The 21,734-nt window shown below is 45.1% G+C and overlaps 1 protein-coding gene across 1 annotated transcript; it reads left to right on the top strand.

Moving 5' to 3' along the window:
* The first annotated feature begins 1,395 nt into the window (after positions 1-1,395).
* On the top strand, positions 1,396-18,890 carry EIF4EBP2 (eukaryotic translation initiation factor 4E binding protein 2). The gene is made up of 3 exons (XM_032841237.1): positions 1,396-1,756; positions 16,868-17,053; positions 18,007-18,890. The coding sequence occupies exons 1-3, from the start codon at positions 1,612-1,614 to the stop codon at positions 18,036-18,038; spliced, it is 363 nt and encodes a 120-aa protein (XP_032697128.1). The 5' UTR covers positions 1,396-1,611; the 3' UTR covers positions 18,039-18,890.
* Positions 18,891-21,734: the final 2,844 nt, after the last annotated feature.

Here is a 21,734-nt window from a genome sequence, read left to right as displayed (position 1 = left end):
CTTGTGTCTTTACTAAGTAATTGTTTGGTGCTCTCAGTAGTGAGGTAGTGGCTGTTTTACTTGGGCTGTACACTCAATATCTCTTAGCCTCAATTTCCTTATTCAAAAAATGGGAATGAGGGTACTTACGTTGGTGGTACCCATGATTCTCCTTCCAATTCCATTTTGGGTACGTTGTGGGCAGAGACAATGCTACCTAGAGCAGCAGTTCTCAAAATGTGGTCTGGAAATCCCTGGGGGATGGAGAGGGGTTCCCTGAGGCTCTTTCCAAGATTCTGTGAGGGTTTCCCTTTTCAACTGCATACCTGCGTGAATCTGGGTTTCCTTCACATACTTGAATCAAAATAACACATCACAACAGATCGAGTGCAGAAACAGATGTGAGGCTCCAACTGTCTTCTATGAAGCAGACTTTAAAATGCTTGCCAAGATGTAAAACAATGTCACTGTTCTCAGTAATTTCTTTTTGTTTTGGAAAATACAATTTTTAAAATAAAAGTATGTTAACATGTAATGACATTACTTTATAAATTAACGACGATTTTTAATATTCTCAGTTTTAATTTCTAACACAGTAATTACCAATAGATATAATCCACACAAAGAAAAGCTGGGATCCTCAGTAATTCTTAGGAATGTAAACTTTGAAAAGTCTGAGAACCCTTAAGAGGGAACAGTAGCGTTCCAAATCGAGATTTTTCAGGTACCTCGGGTTCTTACCCTTACCCTGTGTTTCAGTTCCTTTCTAACACAGTTCTCATCCTTATGACACGGGTAGCTATTAATCTCTTTGTTTCCTTAATGTTTATATGTTGCATATAATGTTGTATGTTATATGTTATATGTAGGGACTGTTTCTGGAGGGATATACGAGTATACAGCTGGTACCAGTGGACCCCTCAGGAAAGAAGAATTTGGAAACTGGGAGACAGTGGTTTAACCTTTCAGCTCTGATTTTTTTTCTAATACATGGAGCATTTATCACCTACACTTAATACGGAGCAATTAAAAGTAAAATTACATTTTTTGGATGGCTAGAAAACAGAAGTTGGCTAAAGTAAAGTGGTGCTAACCGGCAACCAGAAAAAAAAAAAAAAAAAAGAAAGAAAAAGCCCACCTAAGTTTTCTGCGCCTACCTTCTCCCGACTCAGAAACACTTGGCATAGACTCCCCAAACTAGCGTCGGGCCCGCGGGGCTTCAGTCCCTCCCCGCCCGCGGTCCCGCCCCCAGCCTCGCCCCGCCCCCTAGCGGCCTCGCCCCGCCCCCTGCGACGTCACCTCCGCCTACCCGCTTCCCCGAACTCCCTCTGGCTCCCGCCTTCACCCGCTTCCGGTCGTCGTCGTCGCCGCTGCTGCCGCTGCTGCTGCTGCTGGGGCTGCTGGCGGAGGCCGGAGGATCGGGCGGCGGCGGCGGCGGCTGAGAGGGCGGCGGCGGGAGCGGAGCGGGACGAGGGAGCGAGAGGAAACGAGCGAGGAGCGAGCGGAGCGCGCCCAGCCCCGCCCGCCCTTCCGCTCGCCGGAGCGGCCGCAGCAGCCCGGGCCCCCAGTCGCCGCCGCCGCCGCCCGCCCGCCCGCCCGCGGGACAAAGCCCTAGAGCCCGCGCCCAGAGCCATGTCCTCGTCCGCCGGCAGCAGCCACCAGCCCAGCCAGAGCCGCGCCATCCCCACCCGCACCGTGCCCATCAGCGACGCCGCGCAGCTACCTCATGACTATTGCACCACGCCCGGGGGGACGCTCTTCTCCACCACGCCGGGAGGTGAGCGCCGGCCGCCCCGCCGCGGCCCGGAGCCTGTAGCCCGTTTCCTCTGCCGCGTCCCCGCCTGCCTCCCACCGCAGGCGTTTAACTCAGGGCGTGTCCAAGCGGGGCCGCCTCGGCCCGCGCAGCTCCGCCAGAGCCCCCCTCCCCCAGCTCCGCCAAAGCCCTTGGGAGGCTGCTTTCGGAACCTTAACTTCGCATTCTCTCTTGGCTGCAACTCTTCAGCGCGCGCCCACTCGGGGAACGTGGCTCTCCCGTCGCTGGGTGGGGGGAGCCCTTGTTCCCGTTTCGTGGCAGCTTTCTGCGCTCGACCCAGTTTTCTCCCTCCACCCCCCACCCCCGCCTCCTGGGCAAATTCGTCTTGCACTTGGCCTTGCTCTCGTTCTGCATTACCTCTGCCTCTTGCATGTCGTGCATTTGTGCACATTAATGGTTGACTTTGGAGCTCTCTCCCGGGCCTTTTTAGAAAGGAAGCTGGGCAGAGTAATTTGCTGCTGGGACTCTGCGATGACTTGTTTTGCTGCTTTTAGAACAGCAGGAGGAGGCTGGAATGCAGAGTTTGGACGCCTCGCCCAGCGTTATCCTGCTTTGACAGCATTGTTTACTTGCTGGACGGGGCCCCACGAGGGGCGGGGGGAGTCCCCAGGCCCAGGCTGGGGGAGAGAATGAGAGAGTGATAAAATAATATTCAAGTAATAGCCAAGGGAGAAGACGTGGGGGTAGTAGAGCGCTGGCAGCTTTAACGATAGGTTTTTGGCGGTGACGCTCTTGGGGATAGATGAGGAAGGCCATTGTCAAGAAGGGCAGCCGGATCGGTGGGATTGCTCGATTCTGGGGAAGGGGCAGCGCAGGGAGAGTTTCCCCGAGCATTGCTTTTCCAAGTGTGACCAGGAACTGTTTACAAGGAAGAACACTGGAGTGGAGGTGAACCATGTTGAGTTGGTCTGGGGAAAGGGAACTCAAAGGTTGTGTGTCAGCTGACTGGGCTGTTCTCCAGAGGGAGGAGACTGGGGAGGGATCCTGTGGGACCTTATTGAAGGGGTTGGCGCTTCATTTTAACTTGGGAACTTTGCGTTCTTTTGGTGTTGGGGTGGCCTCTCCCTAGAGGGTTGAACTTTGCTGGCAGCCCCTGGCGAAGAAGATGGCTAGCTTCGTTCCTGTGGGCCGGGCTCACCAGCTCGTACTACAACCAATCGGGTGCGCACTTAGGCCCAGCCATCCTTGAATTGATTGCACAACAGCAAGGCCCACAGAGTAGGAAGACTTGCCAACAACAAGGGATAAAAACTGAGGAGAGAGCTCTGCAGATGAAACGGTCCAGGCCACTCTACAGAGGAATCCGTCCAGGACGGGGAGGGGTGGCTGCCTTGAAAGACTTTAAAATGACCCATGCAGAAGTTCACCAATATTTTTGGATAGCTGGGCTTCAAGAGGCTTTAACTTTGCAGGACAGTGGGATGGCTTGGTGAGGTGGCTTGCCTCACTGGAGAGCCCTCCCTCCGGACCTGATCTGTTCAAGGCCAGCCCCCGAGTATGCCGCCATTGTGCTTTCTGATGTTGAAAGATTTTGGCAGACCAGTATCTGCTCCAGATACAGTTGTCCTGAACTTGAACTGACAGCTTTTTTTTTTTTTAAGATTTTATTTATTTGAAACAGAGAAATCACAAGTATGCAGAGAGGCAGGCATAGAGAGAGAGAGGAGAAAGTAGGCTCCCTGCTGAGCAGAGAGCCCGATGCGGACCTCGATCCCAGGACCCTGAGATCATGACCTGAGCCGAAGGCAGAGGCTTAACCCACTGAGCCACCCAGGCACCCAGAACTGACAGCTTTTAAGAAGTGGATATTGTTTTCCAAGGTGATAGGAAGGGGTTTGTAACTTTCTGCAGAATTCTTGGTGGCACTGGCCAGTAAATGCCCACGCTACCAGCTGTTGAGAACATATCATGGTTTATAACTGCACTGAGCTATTACTTATGTGGGAAAGGAACTAAACTTTTAGCTATACATTAATCATTATTCCCCTGCCAGAAGAGCCACAGAAGGAGTACCTTTTGGGCGTATTTCAAACAGCCAAGCTACCTTGCTTTTAAAATAAGGGCATAGTCTTTAAGCATTGCTTTAAAGATAGAAACCTGTCTCATAGTGTGGATTAGTTCCTGAAATGCTTGGAAAGATTCTGCCAGTGATACTGATTGATTTACCCTTCCTTCCAACTTACAATCACTACTGCTTTCTCGAATATCACTTAACCTGTCTCCAGATAGTTTCTGTACACAGTCTTTTGTTTCAGATTTAAATGGTTGCCATCTTAGCTCATCTATGATATTGAACTTATATTTATGGGTAAAGCAGATTGTAATCTTTGGATTTTTAACACGGAGACTTACATAATGTGTTTGTAGGCTACAGTACTGTTGGGCTTGGATTTAATCACGATTAATTCAGTGCTGTTTAGATGCACGGTAGTTACTGATTTAATTTTTCCCCCTTTGGAAATTTTTCCCCTCCTGTGGTGGTTTGTTCATCTCTCTTGTTACATTCCTCTCTCTGCCACTGTGTAATTGAGCCAGGAAAAGATAGTTTGTTACTTGGTCTCTCCTTCAGGTACCTGAATTAATGTGATTAGGTATTTTAAGTGAGTTTTGTGGGCCTAGTGCAGTGCTTTGCGCAAAAGAGAACCACAGACAAAAGTAGGAAATGCGGCCCTTGCTCAGTGATCTTAAGATATTGAAGGGGGCTGGGGACTGAGATTTTTTTGTTCTAGAACAACAACAACAAAATATAGAATCCAATGCTAACATACATTTCAGGTGTGAAAACATTTGGAAAAATGATAGTAAGCTTGCTTTGGAAATCTCTACTTAGTGGGAAGGAAGGGGATTAGTTTGTCCTGTCTTTAACTTCTGGAAACCTTTTGGAGTGTCATGCACATGTTGCAGCGTTCCAGGATAACAGTTGATGTGCTTAATGCCCTAAGTGATCAGACTGGGCAGGGACATTCACAACATAGTAAACTTAGAATTTCTTCTCCTTTGAGAGTCCTTTGTTTACTGGGGATCAGAGGTTACAGCCTATCCCTTGGGAAGGTTTCTCAAAACCGCCTTCTCATGGTTTAGGAAATGAGAGGTGGGTGGAAACACACTTGCTCTGACCTTTGGATTTCTCAGCTTGCTAGAAGAGAGTGCTTACTTGTTTTCATTGTTGAGGAGGAGGAAGATTTTTGTTGAGTAAATTCAAGGCAAAACAAAAACAAAAACAAAATGCCCTTGGATTTTATGTTTTATCTGCCTGTGGAGGAGTGAGGACTATATTTGGTTCTTCCTTTGGAAAAGCTACATCTAGCCTTAATGGAAGGGAAAGTTACCGTAGTTGTCCTCACTTTTGTAACACTCTGGTTAGCTGGAAGGGACCTAATGCTTTCGTAAGTTCTGAACTTTCTCCTTCTGGGAATGTTGTGTTCTGGGAAATGAGCAGAAATAGAACTCTTTTAGCCTTTCTTTCTGCCTTTCTTTTGCTGCATAATATCCTCATCAGCTATGGAAAAGTGCTGTTGCCATAACAAGAGCACCAGAGGGGAACTAACTGATGGTCTAAAATCTTATTCGTGCTGCTACGTCTCCTCTCTGCCAACTGGAGAGTTGCTGGGATTGGTTCATTGGGTCAGAATTACCTGTCGGCCATTGGAAAGGTCTGGAAATAAAGGAGAAAGTAGGAAGAAGGGAAAATAAAAAACTTGGCGTGACCTATAATAAAATAAGAGTATTGGTGAGGAGTGCTCTAAGTTTTGACCTGGTTCCTTTCCTGGGAGATGAATAGAGCTCTATGTGGATATGGGGAAGGAAGGTCAGTTTCTGACTGTTGTGAAATTTCTAACTCCATGACCTTGGGTTGTGTTTATTCTAGGCCAAAATCTTCTGAACCAACAAATGTACTTATTTGGATGGTTTAATTTGAAGTTAATAAAATTTCTTGAATGTATATAGCATAGTCCCTGGATTCATGATTTAAACCAAGCTACTTGGTCTTGAAGAGACCCTTAATCTTGAATGACTCAGACTTATGACTGAAGTCTTAACAATTTTATAAGAGGGGGTCTTGCAAAGGGGCACCTGGATGGCTCAGTAGGTAGAGCATGTGACTCTTAATATCAGAGTCGTGAGTTCAAGCCCCATGTTGGGTGTGGAGCCTACTTTAAAAAAAAAAAAAAAAGAAGAAGAAGAGGAGGAGTCTTGCATAGTTTGGCTGCATTGTAGGCATCATTGTGTGTATAAAAATGTGCAGTTAATGTGGGGTAAGCTAGTACATCTGGTTGGAGAAGACAGCCTGTGAGTAGCAGAACTTTTTCTTGGCTTCCAAGTCTTTTGATGAACAGTGTAATATTTAAAAGATTTTTGTTACTCCATTTATAATAGAACAAAAGTCAGCTGAGAATTGCAGTCATTCACCTTACTGAATAGGCAAGGCCTAGACTCCATTTTCAGATTTGTTCCTTGTGGAACTCCATTTTGTGAAAGCCCCTTAGAACCTGTGTTTTAACAGGCAGCGGCTGTCCATCCCATGAGTGGCTAGTTTTTAAAGGTCCCCTACACATTCTTTGAAGGCAAAAGCTCAGAAATCCCTGAGAGTTTACTTCTAAGTAAATAATCATACAGATCTTCAGGATGAGTGCCCTGACAAACAGAAGCTGTTCTAGTCATTGAGTGTTTTAAGAAAGTAAAAACTTGGGGCGCCTGGGCGGCTCAGTGGGTTAAAGCCTCTGCCTTCAGCTCAGGTCATGATCCCAGGGTCCTGGGATCGAGCCCTGCATCGGGCTCTCTGCTCAGCGGGGAGCCTGCTTCCTCCTCTCTCTCTGCCTGCTTCTCTGCCTACTTGTGATCTCTGTCTGTCAAATAAATAAATAAAATCTTAAAAAAAAAAAAAAGAAAAGAAAGTAAAAACTTGAACAAGCAAGGACAAATGAACTGGAGAAGGCAGTTCCATCCGTGTAGGTTCCATGGGTTTTTTAGTAGACAAGACCATGTCATCCGTAAATAGTGGTAGTTGTATGTCTCCTTGTTCTTTCTGAGTGCCTTTTATTTTTTCCTGCCTAATTGCTCTGGCTAGAACTTTAACTACCATATTGAACAGAAGTGGCAAGATAGTGTGAACAGATTGCCTTGTTTTCAGTATTAAGAAAATATCTCGTCTTTCTCCATTAGGTAAGATGTTAGCTGTGGGTTTTTCATAGATACCCTTTATCAGTTTGAGGAAATTCCCTTTTATTCCTAGTCTGTTGAGTGTTTCCATCATGAAAGGGGGTTGGATTTTGTCAAATGCTTTTTTTTTTCCCCCACTTACTGAGTTGGTTGTGTGATTTTTGTTTTTTATCCTGTCGACATGGCATACATGTCAATTGATTTTTGGATGTTGAACCAGCCTTGTATTCTTGGGAAAAATCCCACTTGGTCATGGTATGTAATTGTTTCTATGTGTTGCTGAATTTGCTGTGCTAATATTTGGTTGAGGATTTTTGCATCTCTGTTCATAAGGGGTATTAGTCTGTATTTTTCTTATGATGTCTTTGGTTTTAGAATCAAGGTAATACTGGCCTCATTCACTTCTAATTATTTTAGAAATGGCCTGCTGTTAATAGCAAAATTGCCGCCTATTTACTGGTGAAGGTAGACCATTGCTGTCTAGGTGTTAAGAGACACTTTTCAGAAAGTGTGAGAAGTTGTGATTCTTCATGTTAAGATGCATAAGTAATCATTTGGGCCTCAGAGGAGCCCATGTTACCACCAGAGACTTTATGTTCGAGTCAGGCTGTTTTAGGTTGAAATGAAACTATTCTCTGGTCAGATAAATTCCTAGAATCGCGAATAGGCAGCAGGTAAAAACAGTGACCTAGACCAGGGATTCTCCAGTAGACTCTTGCCTCTCATCAAGACTTTGTTGTTAGACTTCAAGCTCCTTACGTGAAAAGTGGGAGATGTTAGTAGGTAGGCATTATTTTTATTTTTTTAAATAAGTGCCCAAGAGCAGGGAAATTTGGATGAAATTTGGAAGAAACACAGTTGAAATGAAAGCCAGGTTTGAATCTGAATGTTTTCCCCATACCAGTAGCAGTGATCCTTTGTTAATTATTAGTATTACAGACAGAGCGTAACCACGTCTGTGAAATCTAATCCAAAGAATTGATCCAGGACACAGTCAGCAACCTGGCAGAGCCAGTCAGTTTTTTCCTGGAATCAGAGCAAGGCATTTTTGTAGAGATGATTTATTTCGGGATAAATGTTCAAGCCCAAGTAGAAGTGGGTATATTTGAGGGGCGTCTGGGTGGCTCAGTCGGTCAAGCATCTGCCTTTGGGGGAGGGGCGGTCATGATCTCAGGGTCCTGGGATTGAGCGCGTGTCTGGCTCCCTGCTAAGCAGGGAGTCTGCTTGTCCCTCTCCCTCTGTCTCCCTCCCTCCCCCCTCAAATAAATAAATAAAATCTTTAAAAAAAAAAAAAGAAGTGGATATATTTGATGTACTTTATTTTGACCCAGATTTTCAGAAGGTCAAGGCTAGACAAACTTAAAATCTTTTGACATTTATTGATTAGTTTGTGGTTCATACACCATTTTGGACCTGGTACTCCCTAAAAAGATCATCTTTTCAACTCAGAGTGCAGCTGAGACTCCCGGAGAACAAGGTTTGCCTAGCGTCCCTAGCTGCTTTGTGTTGGTCTCCTGACTCCTGGGGCACTATGTGTCCCTTCCATAAATACTTTTAACTTCTCTGGATATTAGTTTCTTCATGTCTAAAATGACAGGCTTCTGCCAGATGTTCTCTCAGCCTCTTCTAACACCAGACCTTCAGAATAGGAACACAGTCGTTACCAACTTCCTTTTCAGCCCAGGCGTATGTTCTGTGACAGCCGTGTCCCAAGTGACTGCACCAGGAGCCATCCTTGGACAGTATCTTGGAGATCATTGCTTCTGCTTACTGGAACTTGAAGTTAAACAAAGGAGAGTAGAATTGGCTTTTCACAAACTTTAGACGTCTCCCATTTGCCCTGGTACTTTGCTCATACTAAGTTAGAGGATCCTGAGCCTCCAGTCACGTACCGTTGACGTAAAAAATTGTCCCTCTTGATTTTATTAGCACTTCAGGGATTTGATTGTCGCACACACTGAATGGAGGGGGCTGGCTTAGGCAGCTTTTAGTTTCCTCTGGGTTATCGGCATAGGGCTTTTTAGGAATCTGCTTTTCATCCAGAGTCTCCACGAAGCATAGATGTTTAAGCAGACATTTCAAAACAAAACAAAAAGCAGTCATTTCTTTTAAGTGGCAGTGTTGCAAGTCCCAGGATATGCACCAGGCCTACCAGTCATGGCTTCCTGCAGTGTCTGGTCTGGTGTGCATCTGACCCAGTTCCGGCCAAATGAGATGTAGAGGAAAATGTGCCGAGGGTTTGCTGAGAAGGATTTTCTCTTGGATGGAGAGTGTCCACTGAGGGAAGCCCTGTTTAATTCCACACTCCGCCTTTCTCCTTGCACACTTGTGTGGGGATGTAGGTCCATCTTAGCCTTTGGAAGATTTTTGTCACCAGCTTACTCAATCAAGCTGTGCAATCTGGGCAAGTTACTTGAAGTTTCTTGCTCTGAGCTGTCATTTTGCATGAGTGGATGCTTAATTCTATATAGGAGGCGGCCACAGTTACACAGAACTTTATGCTGGGGACCCTGTGAAAGTATAGTTACGACTACCCTGTTCAGTTAACCACATGACAGCGGGCTTTCTCTAGGTGGTTTAATTTGAAGTTAATAAAATTTCTTGAATGTATATAGCATAATCCCTGGATTAATTATTTAAACCAAGCTACTTGGTCTAGAAAGAGACCCTTAGTCTTGAATGACCTTGTTTATGTACTAACCATCTTGGTAAGCATAATTTTGGGCCTCTTTTATTGGTCTTCTTGTTCCTTGCCGTTTTGAAAATTACCAGTGTTTTCATCAAAGGGTAGAAGCTTTTTTCCCCCTTCTTCCGTTCACCAAAGGAATTCTGTTGTACTCTCATAATTTCCTGGTAGTGTCAGCATCTAGAAAGCAATAGAGTCAAGGTATTAGATTTATCTTTCTATCTATCTGGTCATTAAGGCATGAAGAAAATTTATAAATATCTAATGTTAAAAAATTTTAAAGTTCTTATTTGTTCTGAAATCCAAACACATAGACTGAAGTAATATATGCACATTTAAAAAATAAGATGGTAAGGGACACCTGGGTGGCTCAGTCGGTTAAGTAGCTGCCTTTGGCTTGGGTCATGATTCCAGTGCCCTGGGATCGAGTCCCGCATCGGGCTCCCTGCTCAGCGTGGAATCAGCTTCTCCCTCTCCTGCCCATGTTCCTACTCTCTCCTAACAAATAAATAAAATCTTAAAAAAAAAAAAAGGTAAGATGGAAAAAGTAAAACAGAAGCACGTAAAATGCCAGTAGACAACTACTTTTAATGGTTTCTGTTTCTGGTGCTTTTATTGGTTACTGCTGGTGCTGTATGTACACCATAATTTCTTGGCTTGTTAACGTTAGATAATACCATTAATTCCCTATCACAAAAAATGAGTAATCTCGAACACTTTCATTACTTTCTCCCTTTCATTTCCGCTCCTCTCCATTTACCAGTTTTTGTAAATTGTGTTACCGGTTCTTCTGATAGCTATCTTCAAAATGTAAAATAATAGAGTCAAAATCTCTGTCACAATCTGTCAGCTTAGCTCTCTGCTATATAAAATTGTACCATCCCTTCTGGCTCTAATTCCCTGGTAGGTCAACTTCCCCATTATTTTGACAGTATCAGGGAGGGCATATAACATTTACATACTCTCCTGTAAGTATTCTTCCTCGCTCTTTTTATAGTTTGATCACAAACAGTGAAATCTGGCATATAGCATATATGATATTTTGGTTCTTAGCTTTTCAATATAAAACCAAGGGACATGATTATTTTCATAGGAAAGGAAATAGAAAACTCACTGGAAGGAAAAGCATCCATTGTCAAGGTGAAATAGAGAATTCCCCCTTTTTTTTTTTTTTTAAACACTGTCAATTGATCAAAATCGTGGTCTTTTTTTTTTTTTTTTTTTGTACTTACTTATTTCTCGAGAGAGCATATGCACAGGGGAGGGGCAGAGGGAGAAAGTGAATCTCAAGCAGACTGCTGAGCACAGAGTTCCACTCAGGGCTTTATCTCACAACCCTGAAACCTTGACCTGAGACAAAATCAAACTGTCAGATGTTTAACCGACAGCCATCCAGGCGCCTCGCAGCCCATTTTAATATGTTATATTCAAGGTATGGGTTTCTTATATGGTTTTTTGTTTTCCTTCTTCAGGAATTTATATTAACTCATTTCTGGTTACTTGTGGCTTCATTGGTTGACATGAAATTGGCCTGACAAGTGTGGCGGGCTGTTTGGATGAAATGTGGATTACCAGGAAGTTCTTGCTTTAGAAAATAGATGTCTCTGCATACACGTGTGTAAGAGACCTTGAATATTGTAGCGCTTTTTTTTGTTTTTATCTTGGAATAAACATAATCTCATGGTAAACACAGTATATAACAAGGGAAACAAAGGGTTTTTTTCTTGCCACTTTATTTATAGTTGAATCTTAATGTTTTTCTTTGAGTAGTTTTGATTTTTTGAATGGTCAGGTTCTTTTGAATCACACTATATATCCTCAGTTGCTGACAGGCTGATTCCCCATTTTTGCTCTGTATCTGCTACAATGAAACTTTTTTTAGCTTTCAGGTATCTAAAATCCAAACACCTAAAATGCTATCCTTTTGTATTCCTATTTTCCCTGGCCATATTTGAGAACCTTAGTGACGACCCTTAAGACTCCGGTTCTTCAGAGTGTCTTCTCTTCTGAATTAATTTGCTTTATTTGCATTCACAACCAAATGTACTTTAGGAATCCACAAAAAAACTATTAGAACTAATTGAGTTTAGCAAGGTTGCAGAATACAAGAATGGTATACAAAAACCGATTGCATTTCTATACACTTTCAGTGGACAATGCAAAAATGAAAACAGTTCCATTTCTAATCACATAAAATAATAAAATATATAGGAATAGATTTAATGAAAGGAGCACAACACTTACACTGTGGAAGCTACAAAACATTGAAAGCAATCGGAGAAGACCTAAATAGATGGAAGGCATTTTCCATGTGTGGATTGGAAGATGGCATTGTTGAGATGACTGTATTTCCCAGATCTACACGGTCAACACAATCCCATCAAAATCCCAGCTGGCTTCTTTGCATAAGTTGACAAGCCAATCCCAAAGTTAATAAGGAATTTTAAGAGACCTAAAATAGCCCAATTTTAATAATTGTTACAAATCAAGCCAGTTTAGTACTGCCATAAGGATAAACATAGATCAGTGAGATAGAATTGAGAGTTCAGAAAAAAACCCATACAGTTATGGCCACTTGATCTTTGACAAGGGTGCCAAGACAAGTAAATGGGGGAAGAACAGTCTTTCCAGCAAATGAAACTGGTACAACCGGATATCCACACCCAAAAACTAAAGTTGGGTCCCCTGGCTCGAAACCCTAAATGTAAGAGTGTAAAACTATGAAATCTTTAGAAAACAACATAGGCACAAATCTTTATGACCTTGGTTAGCAAATAGTTTCTTGAGTACGGTGCCAAAAGCATAAGCAACAAAAGAAAAAGACATAAATTGGGCTTTGTCAAAATTAAAAACTTTTATGCTTCAAAGAATACAAAAAACCCCTCACAGAATAGGGGAAAATATTTGTAAATCATATATTAATAAGGGACATGTATTCAAAAATATAAAGAACTCTTAAAACTCAGTAGTAAACAGACAACCCACTAAAAAGTGGGCAAAGGATCTGAGTAGACATTTTTCCAAAGAAGATGTCCATTGCAATGGCCAATAGGCATATGAAAAGATGTTCCAACACCATTACCCGCCAGGGAAATGCAGATTAAAATCAAACCACAGTGAAATTTAAGAAACAAAACAAATGAGCACAGGGGAAAAAAGGAGAGAGGCAAACCGAGAAGACAGACTCTTAACTATAGAGAACAAACTGATGGTTACCGGAGGGGAGGTGGGTGGGGGGAGGGGTGAAATAGGTCATGGGGATTAAGAAGTGCACCTGTTGTGATAAGTACCAGGTGTTGTATAGAAGTGTTGACTCACTATATTGTACACCTGAAACTAATACTACACTTTGTGTTAGCTGGAATTTAAATAAAAACTTAAAAATCAAACCACAGTGAGATACCACTTCACACTCATAAGATAGCTACAATAAAAAAACATAGAAAGTGTCGGCTGCCATGTGTATACATTGGAACCCTCACATACTGCTGGTGGGAATGTAAAATGGTGCTGCCACCTTAGAAAACAGTCTGGTGGTTGCTCAAAAGATTAAACACAGAGTTAATCATATAGTCTAGCAATTCTGCTCTTACCCAAGAGAAGTGAAAACATGTCCACACAAAGACAGGTACATGAATGTTTATAGCAGCATTACTCAGAGTGGAAATAACCCAGATGCCCATCAACTGATTACTTGATAAAATGTGACATATACATGTAATGGAATATTTGACAATAGAAAGAAAGCACTGAAAGATGCTAAAAATAGACTAACCTTGAAAACATATGCAAGTGTAAGAAGCAGTCACAAAAGATCACATATCGTATGATTCCATTTATATGAAATGTCCAGAATAGGCAAATCTGTAGAGACAGAAAACAGTGGTTTTCTGGGGCTTCAGGGTTGGAGAGGGACTGCTCAATGTGTGTGGGTTATCTTTTGGAGGATGGTTGCCATGTTCTAAACTTGATCGTGGTGATGGTTGCACAATTCTGTGAATCTACTGAAAACTACTAAATTACTCACTTTGAACTATATGTGAATTACATCTCAATAAAGCTGTAAAAAATGGATTTTATCACCTCTGCAAAGTCACAGAAGTTCTCCAAAATTTCCTTTAGACCTCACACATTTAGGTAGACTCTCTACTACTTATTTCCTAGTTGGTCCAATTACAGTTCTTTAATGCATATGCTATTGCTAATACATAATTTAGAAATAGAAAGCTTGCTTTTACCTTGTGTTGTGTTTTTCACTGTCTCCTCCCCAGAGTTCCAGGCTTGGCATACTGCAGAAGTAAGAATAATCTTGTTCTGACTTGCAAGCTGATTGTTAGTTTAAGAACATCTGACAGTGAAACCTCACTCTTGAAACCTAGTGACAAACAGAACTGGAGGTGACACAGCAAATATGCAAAGTCCATCCACGAAAGCTCCTTCCCTTTATTCACTGGAAAGCCATCATGCCCCTCAGCCCATTTGCTCTTCATTTTACATAGTGTCCTAATAAGGGTACCGCTGATTGCAAAGTCCCTACAAGGATAGAAGCATCAGGTTAGGACGGGTGAATTGTGTGCGCCCCCCCCCCCTTTCCCCAAGTTCGTAAGTTGGAGCCCTGACCCCCAATGTGATGATCTTTGCAGCTGGGGTCTTGGGATATAATTAGGTTTAGATGAGGTCATGAGGCCCTCATGATGGATTCGTGCCCCTAGAAGAAGAGGCACTAGGGAGCTTGCCCCCCACCCTGCCCCATCTAAGGCCACATTGAAAATGTGGTGGCTGTACATGCAGAAGAGAACTTTCGGCGGAAACAGACCATGCTGGCATCTCGGTCTTGAGCTTCTCGAGAACTGAGAAAATAGATTTCTGTTGAAGCTGTGGTATTTTGCTATGGCAGCCCGAGCTGACTGAGACTTGGGAAAAGAGGGGAGTTCTTAAGCCTAACGATGAGGGAGGAAACAATGAGGAAAGGGGCATGTGCTGGCTGTTCAAATTCTGTGCAGTGGAGGGAAAATAATGTAGGCTCCCATAGACGATAGGCCACAGCACAGTTCATGAAGTGATCTTCAGAATAGTGACCCCAGTTCATCAAGCAAGGGTCCGGTTGTTTCCTGTTGAAGGTGGTAAAAACTTTTAAATCTGTACAAGAAAAATTTCCACCCAAAATAATTCACGTTATTCACTTTTGGAAAGTTGAACTGTTTTCTGCTATTCAAAATGACTCACTCCTCCTCATTTCCAGATGCCTTTTTAAGTTGTTACTGTAGTTCTTATTTTTCAAAGCAAAGAGGGTGAAGGTAGATTTTTTTTTACTTTCCTTGTCCTAAAATTATATTGGACACAGGACCTAAGACTTGTGTCTTCTTTCAGCTGGGGAGGAATGATTTCCAGCTTTTCTAGGTGTTCTCCAGGGGTTGGAGGGAGGCTTGCCAGGTGCTTTGCTAAGGTTAGGTTTACGGTGTGAGTCCTATCGTAAATGGGCTGTGGGCCTTTGCCTCTCAGTTATTCTAATAGTAAATATAGGAAGCTAATTGTAGCCCACTCTAGGACTCAGAGACTCCCTCTCTGTTTTCAGCCTTTCCCTATCTCGGTTAGGCTTTGGAATGAAAGAGCCGGCGGGCACCAGGGATTAGAGCTGTTGACCTGGTTTGTGCCATGCTGTCCTTCAGAGATGATCCTCTCCAGCATCTCCTTTTACTACCAGCGAGGCCCCCTTTATTATTCTGAAATGAACTTAGATTATAGGACCTGCCTGTTCGTGTAATTTTTAAAAACTGCGTTATTTCTGTTCTGTGGGCACAAATGAACGGATTACCTAGTTTCTAAAACACCTAAGCACTCAAGCCTTGGCAAACTTAGAAATCAAAAAACAGAAGCCACCTCTACCAGTGTCTGTCGCCCTCCCAAGGGGGCAGTAAGGTTGTGGCCATCCTGCTGTGTCCCTCTTGAGAAACAGCGCTTGGGGGCCAGCGGGGTGGCCCATGTGCTGCTAACCCCGGTGTTTGTTTGTAAGTGGTGGTTACCGTCCGACTCTTTCACTTCCGACACCGTGCTCCCACTCCGGACGTCCCGGGCATGGAGACAGAGTGCGGAGAGGCCTGCGCTGGGAGTCCGCACACCAGGAGCTCCGTTCTGGTGTGGACACTGGTTTGTTCGGTGAGCTCCATTAAGTCACTTTGGGACAACAGAAGGGGCAGCAGTAGTAGGTCTTCTTAGCTATTCATCAGGTCAGATGCCCTCTTCAGAAGGATTCTTGTAAAACACTGGTAGCACTTACTGGCATGCAGATTGTTTCATAAAGTAGAGAAGGGTCCAGCTTCTACCACAGCTCTGTCTGGGAAGGATGTTTGTCTCAGTGCCTTTGGAAAGCCTTTAACTTAAAGGCAGCAATCTAATCTATTGGTGCCTTTTTTTCACGTGTTTATTACTTTATTTAAGACTTTCTAGGAGCTCCTGAGTGGTTCAGTCGGTTGGCATCTGCTTTTGGCTCAAGTCATGGTCCTGGATTCCCAGGATGGAGCCCCACATCCGGCTCTGCTTCTCCCTCTCCCTCTGTTTCTCTGCCCTGCTTGTACTCTTCTCTAACTCTGAATAAAATCTTAAAAATAAATAAATAAATAAATAAATAAATAAACAAACTTTCTAAATGGGGGCGCCTGGGTGGCTCAGTTGTTAAGCTTCTGCCTTTGGCTCAGATCATGATCCCAGGGTCCTGGGCACCCGGCTCCCTGCTCAGCGGGAAGCCTGCTTCTCCTTCTCCCACTCCCCCTGCTTGTGTTCTCTGTCTCTCACTGTCAAATAAATAAATAAAATCTTAAAAAAATAATAAAAAGACTTTCTAAATGGTAGAACCAAGGTCACATAGAACTGAGACATAATTGTGGCATAAAGAAGTCACAGGCTTTAGAGAAGCAAAGCGATGAAACAGGTGACCTAGAATAGGCGATGTGGATGGAGTAGGACGGGGGAAAGAATTTTTTTTTTTAAGGTGTTCTGTAAAGGAAGTGATGTTGGGGCTGAGCCTTAAAGCTGGAGTGGAAGAGGAGGAAAAGGCACTCCTCCAGCAGAGGGGCCTGGTCCCAAGCGGGAAGGGTAGAACTTATCCTTTTTGTTTGGACTGTGAACCCTCAAGGGTTAGGTTTTGATGGAATTTAAAATAAATTCCTGGGTAATAATTGTAGGTTGAAAGCCCGTTAATTTGTTTCAGACTCTTGAACCCTGTTTTCCAGGAACCCGAATCATTTATGATCGAAAGTTTCTGTTGGATCGTCGCAATTCTCCCATGGCTCAGACCCCGCCCTGCCATCTGCCCAATATCCCAGGGGTCACCAGCCCTGGCACCTTAATTGAAGACTCCAAAGTAGAAGTAAACAATTTGAATAACTTGAACAATCATGACAGGAAGCATGCAGTTGGTAAGTGTTTGGGGGGCCGAGTGGGTAGCCCTGGGAATTCCAGTGTCAGTCGGCTACAGGTTGAATATTGATTCCTCAGTTATAAGCAACATTCATGTATAGGTCTCTAAGATTCCCGGCAGCTCCCATCACCAAGGTTTACTGAAATGTTCTGGAAACCCTAGGTTCTAAATCTTAGGTGAATCTAATCCGGGAATAGGGAGAAATCCAAACTCAGGGCATAGGAAATTCTTAGATTAGTCCTTGAGCCAGCCTTCAAGTCCTTTCCAGCCTGGGCGGTACTGAACTGGGAGTAACACACAGAACAACTGAACAGGCCTCATTTCCATTGCCCTTCAGAAATAGACCTCTTTCTTACAAGAAGAATGTCCTTTTTGTGGTGCAGGGGGAAATAGGGTTTGTTTCCCCATTTTCCAGGACTGCCTATGATACACACACATACCCTCTCTCTGTCTGTCTGTCTCTGTGTCACACACTGAGTAATGAGCCACTCTGTTTCCGTGGAAGCAGAAGAGGGAGGTGGAAGAGGCTGGCTCCTGAGGTATGCCTCGGGTCGTACCCCCCGACCTCTGTGCAGGAGCCAGTGTTCTGCCTTCTCAAATTCCAAATGAGCTTTGCATGGACAAAGTGTTGATTGAGAGCAGGGCTGAAGTTCAGAGCCTCCAGAAGAGTTTGCCAGCATGATAGATGCAAGGAGCTCCCAGTGGGGTCGCCTGCAGCCAGAGGGATGCTGGGCGGGTTTTCACTTAGATCTTCTTTCCCGGATCCTACTCCTTGCGGGTTGAGTGCCATTCTTTTTTCCACATTAAAAAGACGAGCCAAAGCAAACACATAATTGTTCTAAGGCAGCAGGGAACGGGAGAGTTTGGATCCGTTTTTGACCCTCCAGCGGAAGAATGACAGAGCTGCTTGGCCTTGGCTTTTGTTCTAAACTGTGTCTTGATTCTTCCTAGGGGATGATGCTCAGTTCGAGATGGACATCTGACCGCCTGCAGGAGCCGCAGGAGAGCAGCGGCGCCGAGGTCGGGCGCACCGGATTGGGCCCATCAGATCAACAACGAACGGACAGAAGGGGCAGCCAGCAGTCCCATTGCAGCCCCCAAGTCCACCTCTTCCTTGCTCTGGGTGCCAAATGATGCGCAGATGAGCTTCATCTGACCGTTTCCTCTCCCTCTTTCCTGTCCCCCTTCCCAGTTACACAGATTCCATCCAAGGTCCTTGGCATATTTCCGTAGACCTAAGCAGCCCACAGAGGAAAACAGTTAAACGCTGGCTTCCATAGTCATTTGAGAAAGACAGTTGAGAAAACCTAGCCTCCCCACACTCCCTCCACCCCACCCCCCCTTTTTTAAAATCCCATATCAAATGTCAACCTGCCCACAGTTGCTTGGCTGGGAAGTCTGGGGAAGTGACACGGGTGTGGTGGGTTCGGCACTGTCCACGTCCTGACCCCCCGCCTGCCCTCCCTGTCTCCCCTCTGTGGTTCAGAGCTGCAGGAGTCTGGGTCTCAGGTCTTCACAGCCGTCAGAGGGGGTGAGAATGGCGAGAGCCACTCTCCTCGTCCCTCGAGACATTTGCCCTTCGGGTCAGAGTGTGGTTTGTACAACTCTGCTGGCATCACCCTGCCACGCTTTCTGAGACCCGCTTCGGCCCGCCTCCCCTCCTTCCTCCGGCACGAATGTCTTCTGTCTTTAATGTTCGAGTGCCGCTTCCTGTCCTTCACGGAGCACATCTGTGCAGAAAAGTGTGGGCCCCACCTGAGGGGGGAGTCCTCGGGAAGCAGCAGAGCTCTCCTCTCCTCCCTCCCTGCTAGCGTCCCGCTGCCCGCTGTCCCCTTGTATCTGAGCCCCCTGGGTGATTCTGCCGCTCCTGCAATGGGCCTGTCCAAGCGATGGGCGCTTTGGGGGCGCCTGGTCATAGCGGTCTGCTGGGTGATCCTGCAGAATGACCTGGGGAGCGTGCTGAACCGGGTGGGTACTCGGCCTCAGCAGTCCTTGCTTCCTCGTCCCCCGAGCTTCGAGATACTCGCGGTCTCTGGCCGCAGGGTCTTATATTTTGAGTTTAAAAGATGACTTTCAGAATGCTCTTGGAAGAGAGCCCAACTTTTTTCCTTTGTGGACCTGCCGAGACTGCTGGGATGGAGAAGCACTGGCTCGAAAGTGGGTTCTCCCCATTCTCTTGCCTTCCCCGTCGTACTCAGAGTTGTCCCTCTCCCTCCCTCCGCCTGCCCCTCCCTCCCACCTCTCTCTCTGCCAGGCCATTTTTCAAGTACACATCAAAGGTACCTCAAGCGTTGGTATCTGATAATATCTCACTCCTCTTATCTGAGGAGTGATCTTTTATTTTTAAGATGACTACAGACCTATTTTTAGATATGTTTTCAATACGATTTTGAGCAGCAACTTTTTAATTACACATCTTCGGTGTTAGGAAGGTGAGAAATGTCCACGGGCGAGTCTGCTGTTCCATGTCACCATCCTTTGTCCCCCCCCCGAGTCCCTGACGAGCTCTTTGCTTCTCCCTCTAGTTTTGGGTGTGCATGTCTGCAGTTTGTAGCGGGTGGTGTGTCAAACTGGACCATTCTGCCTTGCCGTGGCTTGTTCACCAGAACCTCGTTCTTTCCCCTTCCCCTTTGCTTTTTCATGTCCCCACCACCACCCTCCCGACCGTTGACTGGTACAGTAATCCCGGGAGAGTGACACCCCCCCCGCCCCCCCTGTAGAAAGACTAACACCTCTGTCCTCCTGGAACGACAAGTAAAGTAGCCGCTGGTGTTCTGGGAATTTCTGGTCGCATTCGGTGCCCTGAACCCTCTCGTTGAGAGACCACATCCCAGGGTGATAGTAACAGGCCAGCCGACTAAGAAAGCAAGCTGTTTGTTTTTCTTTTGAACTATGAAAAGACCCTGTTTATGAACACCTTTTAGACAGAAGAAAGGAAGGCTGTCCAGGGAACTTTGTTCTGTTTTCTACTACAAAATGTGAGTAGTTCAGAGTGACCCTTTTGTGATGGTTGATGTTTCTCAGGAATAAGCTGGATCTCCAAAATTTGGGGGATGTTTTCAGTCTCAAAAATTGATGATCAAAAAAAAGTATTTTCTTGTTGGTTTCATGTATCCCTATTCTGATTGTAATTAAACTCCCAAATTTCACTTTCCATACTCTCGGGAAACCTTCAGTTGCACCGTCATTTGCGTGAGAAGCTTGCTCAGGAACCCATAGTCCGCTGGGAGCTCGATTCTTTGGGAATGAAGCTTCTCGTCCTTCATAGCTGGCTTTGGCATTTCGCGGAACCCAGCTCCCAACTCCAGCTAGTCGGGCAGTGAGCAGAAAAGCGCTCCTTCTCGATCTTTCTTGCTACACATGAAAATCTGGCGGCCTCGCTGAGCAGCAGGGAGTGGATTTGAAACATGCCAGCTTCGGTAATGTCAAGTCATCGTTTCCCCCTTTTCTGCCATCTTGGGGAATTTCTGCACACGGCTCCCTAATCGGAGGTCATCTTTCTAGTTTTTGAGGGAATGTCAGCTGTATGTAGAGCAGCGGCCCACTCCTTCAGCCTTCTCTGTGAGGACATCCTTACTGGTTGGTGTCCTTTCCTGGAGGCCACTGCTGTGGGACGTACTTTGACCTCCACAAATCTGCATTTTAAAGATAGTTTCACAAGGCAGCAGATGAACTTGTAACAGACGACACCTTGGTACCAGGCCTCATGGAGTGATTTTTTTTTTTTCAGGGCAAGCCAGATCCAGAAGAATGAGTAATCTCTCCTGGCTTTCTCTTGGGGAAGGAGAACCCTTTGGGGACCATCTGAGTGAGATGGTTCTTAAAATCTTAGTGATCATTTGTTCTTTTTATGAAGAGGCCATGTTTCTGTACCCCTGAGGACAGTCCATCACAGTGAGAAATGACCTCGTTCTTCCAAATTCAAGCAGGAGACATGCATTGTCTTGGTCTGTCTTTACAGTGTAGTTTGCTGAGATCACCACGTCTTTGTATTCTGTTTAAATAGCTAAAGTTCTCCAGAGCACACTGTCTTGGCAGCTGGCTTCTTGGTATTGGGCTGTCAAGCCGAGAGGTTGTCATTCGTCTGTATTTGTTTTCTATTGCTGTGTAACAGATTACCCCCAAACTTTAAATCTTGAAAGGCAAACGTTTTCTGTCAGCTTCTGGAGGTTAGAAATGGGAAGCAGCTTAGCATGATGGCTCTGGCACAGGGTCACCGGAAGTGGCCGCCCAGATGTTGGCAGGGTTTGCAGTCATCTCACTGGGGCTGGAGAATCCCCTTTTGCGTGTGTTCTTTGTGGCTGTTGGCAGGATGCCTTCGATCTCTCCGTACAGGTCCCCTGTGTAGAGCAGCATGAGGGTCCTCACACCAGAGCAGCTGGCTACCCCTGAGCAGGGGACCCCAGGGAGAAGGGCAAGGAGGAGTCTGCAGTGCCTTTCATGACAGTTCTGTGGCCCTTGGAAGCAAGCTCCTATGCCTGGCCAACAGTGGTGCAGTATCTGAGAATGTGGGGGCTCTATCTTAAAACCAACGGGGTTTTAAGTCAGTCAGTCCAACGGGGGCGGGGGGGTAGGTAAAACTAGATACCACAGAGAGATAACTTGCTACTGCCATGTCCAAACTGAATAGAAGACAGACGCTCTCTTGTTTCCCCAAAGCCACCTGCAGGTTTGGAGAG

The sequence above is a fragment of the Lontra canadensis genome, unplaced genomic scaffold (assembly GCF_010015895.1).
Source record: "Lontra canadensis isolate GAN:19392208 unplaced genomic scaffold, GSC_riverotter_1.0 scaffold3, whole genome shotgun sequence".
Lineage (NCBI taxonomy): Eukaryota > Metazoa > Chordata > Mammalia > Carnivora > Mustelidae > Lontra > Lontra canadensis.
Note: the sequence above shows the minus strand (reverse complement) of the source record. Positions and strands in the feature narration are given on the sequence as shown.

Excerpts from the sequence above, each read along its gene's own strand:
- EIF4EBP2 (XM_032841237.1), top strand. The coding sequence starts at position 1,612 with ATGTCCTCGTCCGCCGGCAGCAGCCACCAGCCCAGCCAGAGCCGCGCC. Across the intron at positions 1,757-16,867 it reads CTTCTCCACCACGCCGGGAG|GAACCCGAATCATTTATGAT; the intron begins GTGAGCGCCGGC and ends CCTGTTTTCCAG. Across the intron at positions 17,054-18,006 it reads TGACAGGAAGCATGCAGTTG|GGGATGATGCTCAGTTCGAG; the intron begins GTAAGTGTTTGG and ends GATTCTTCCTAG.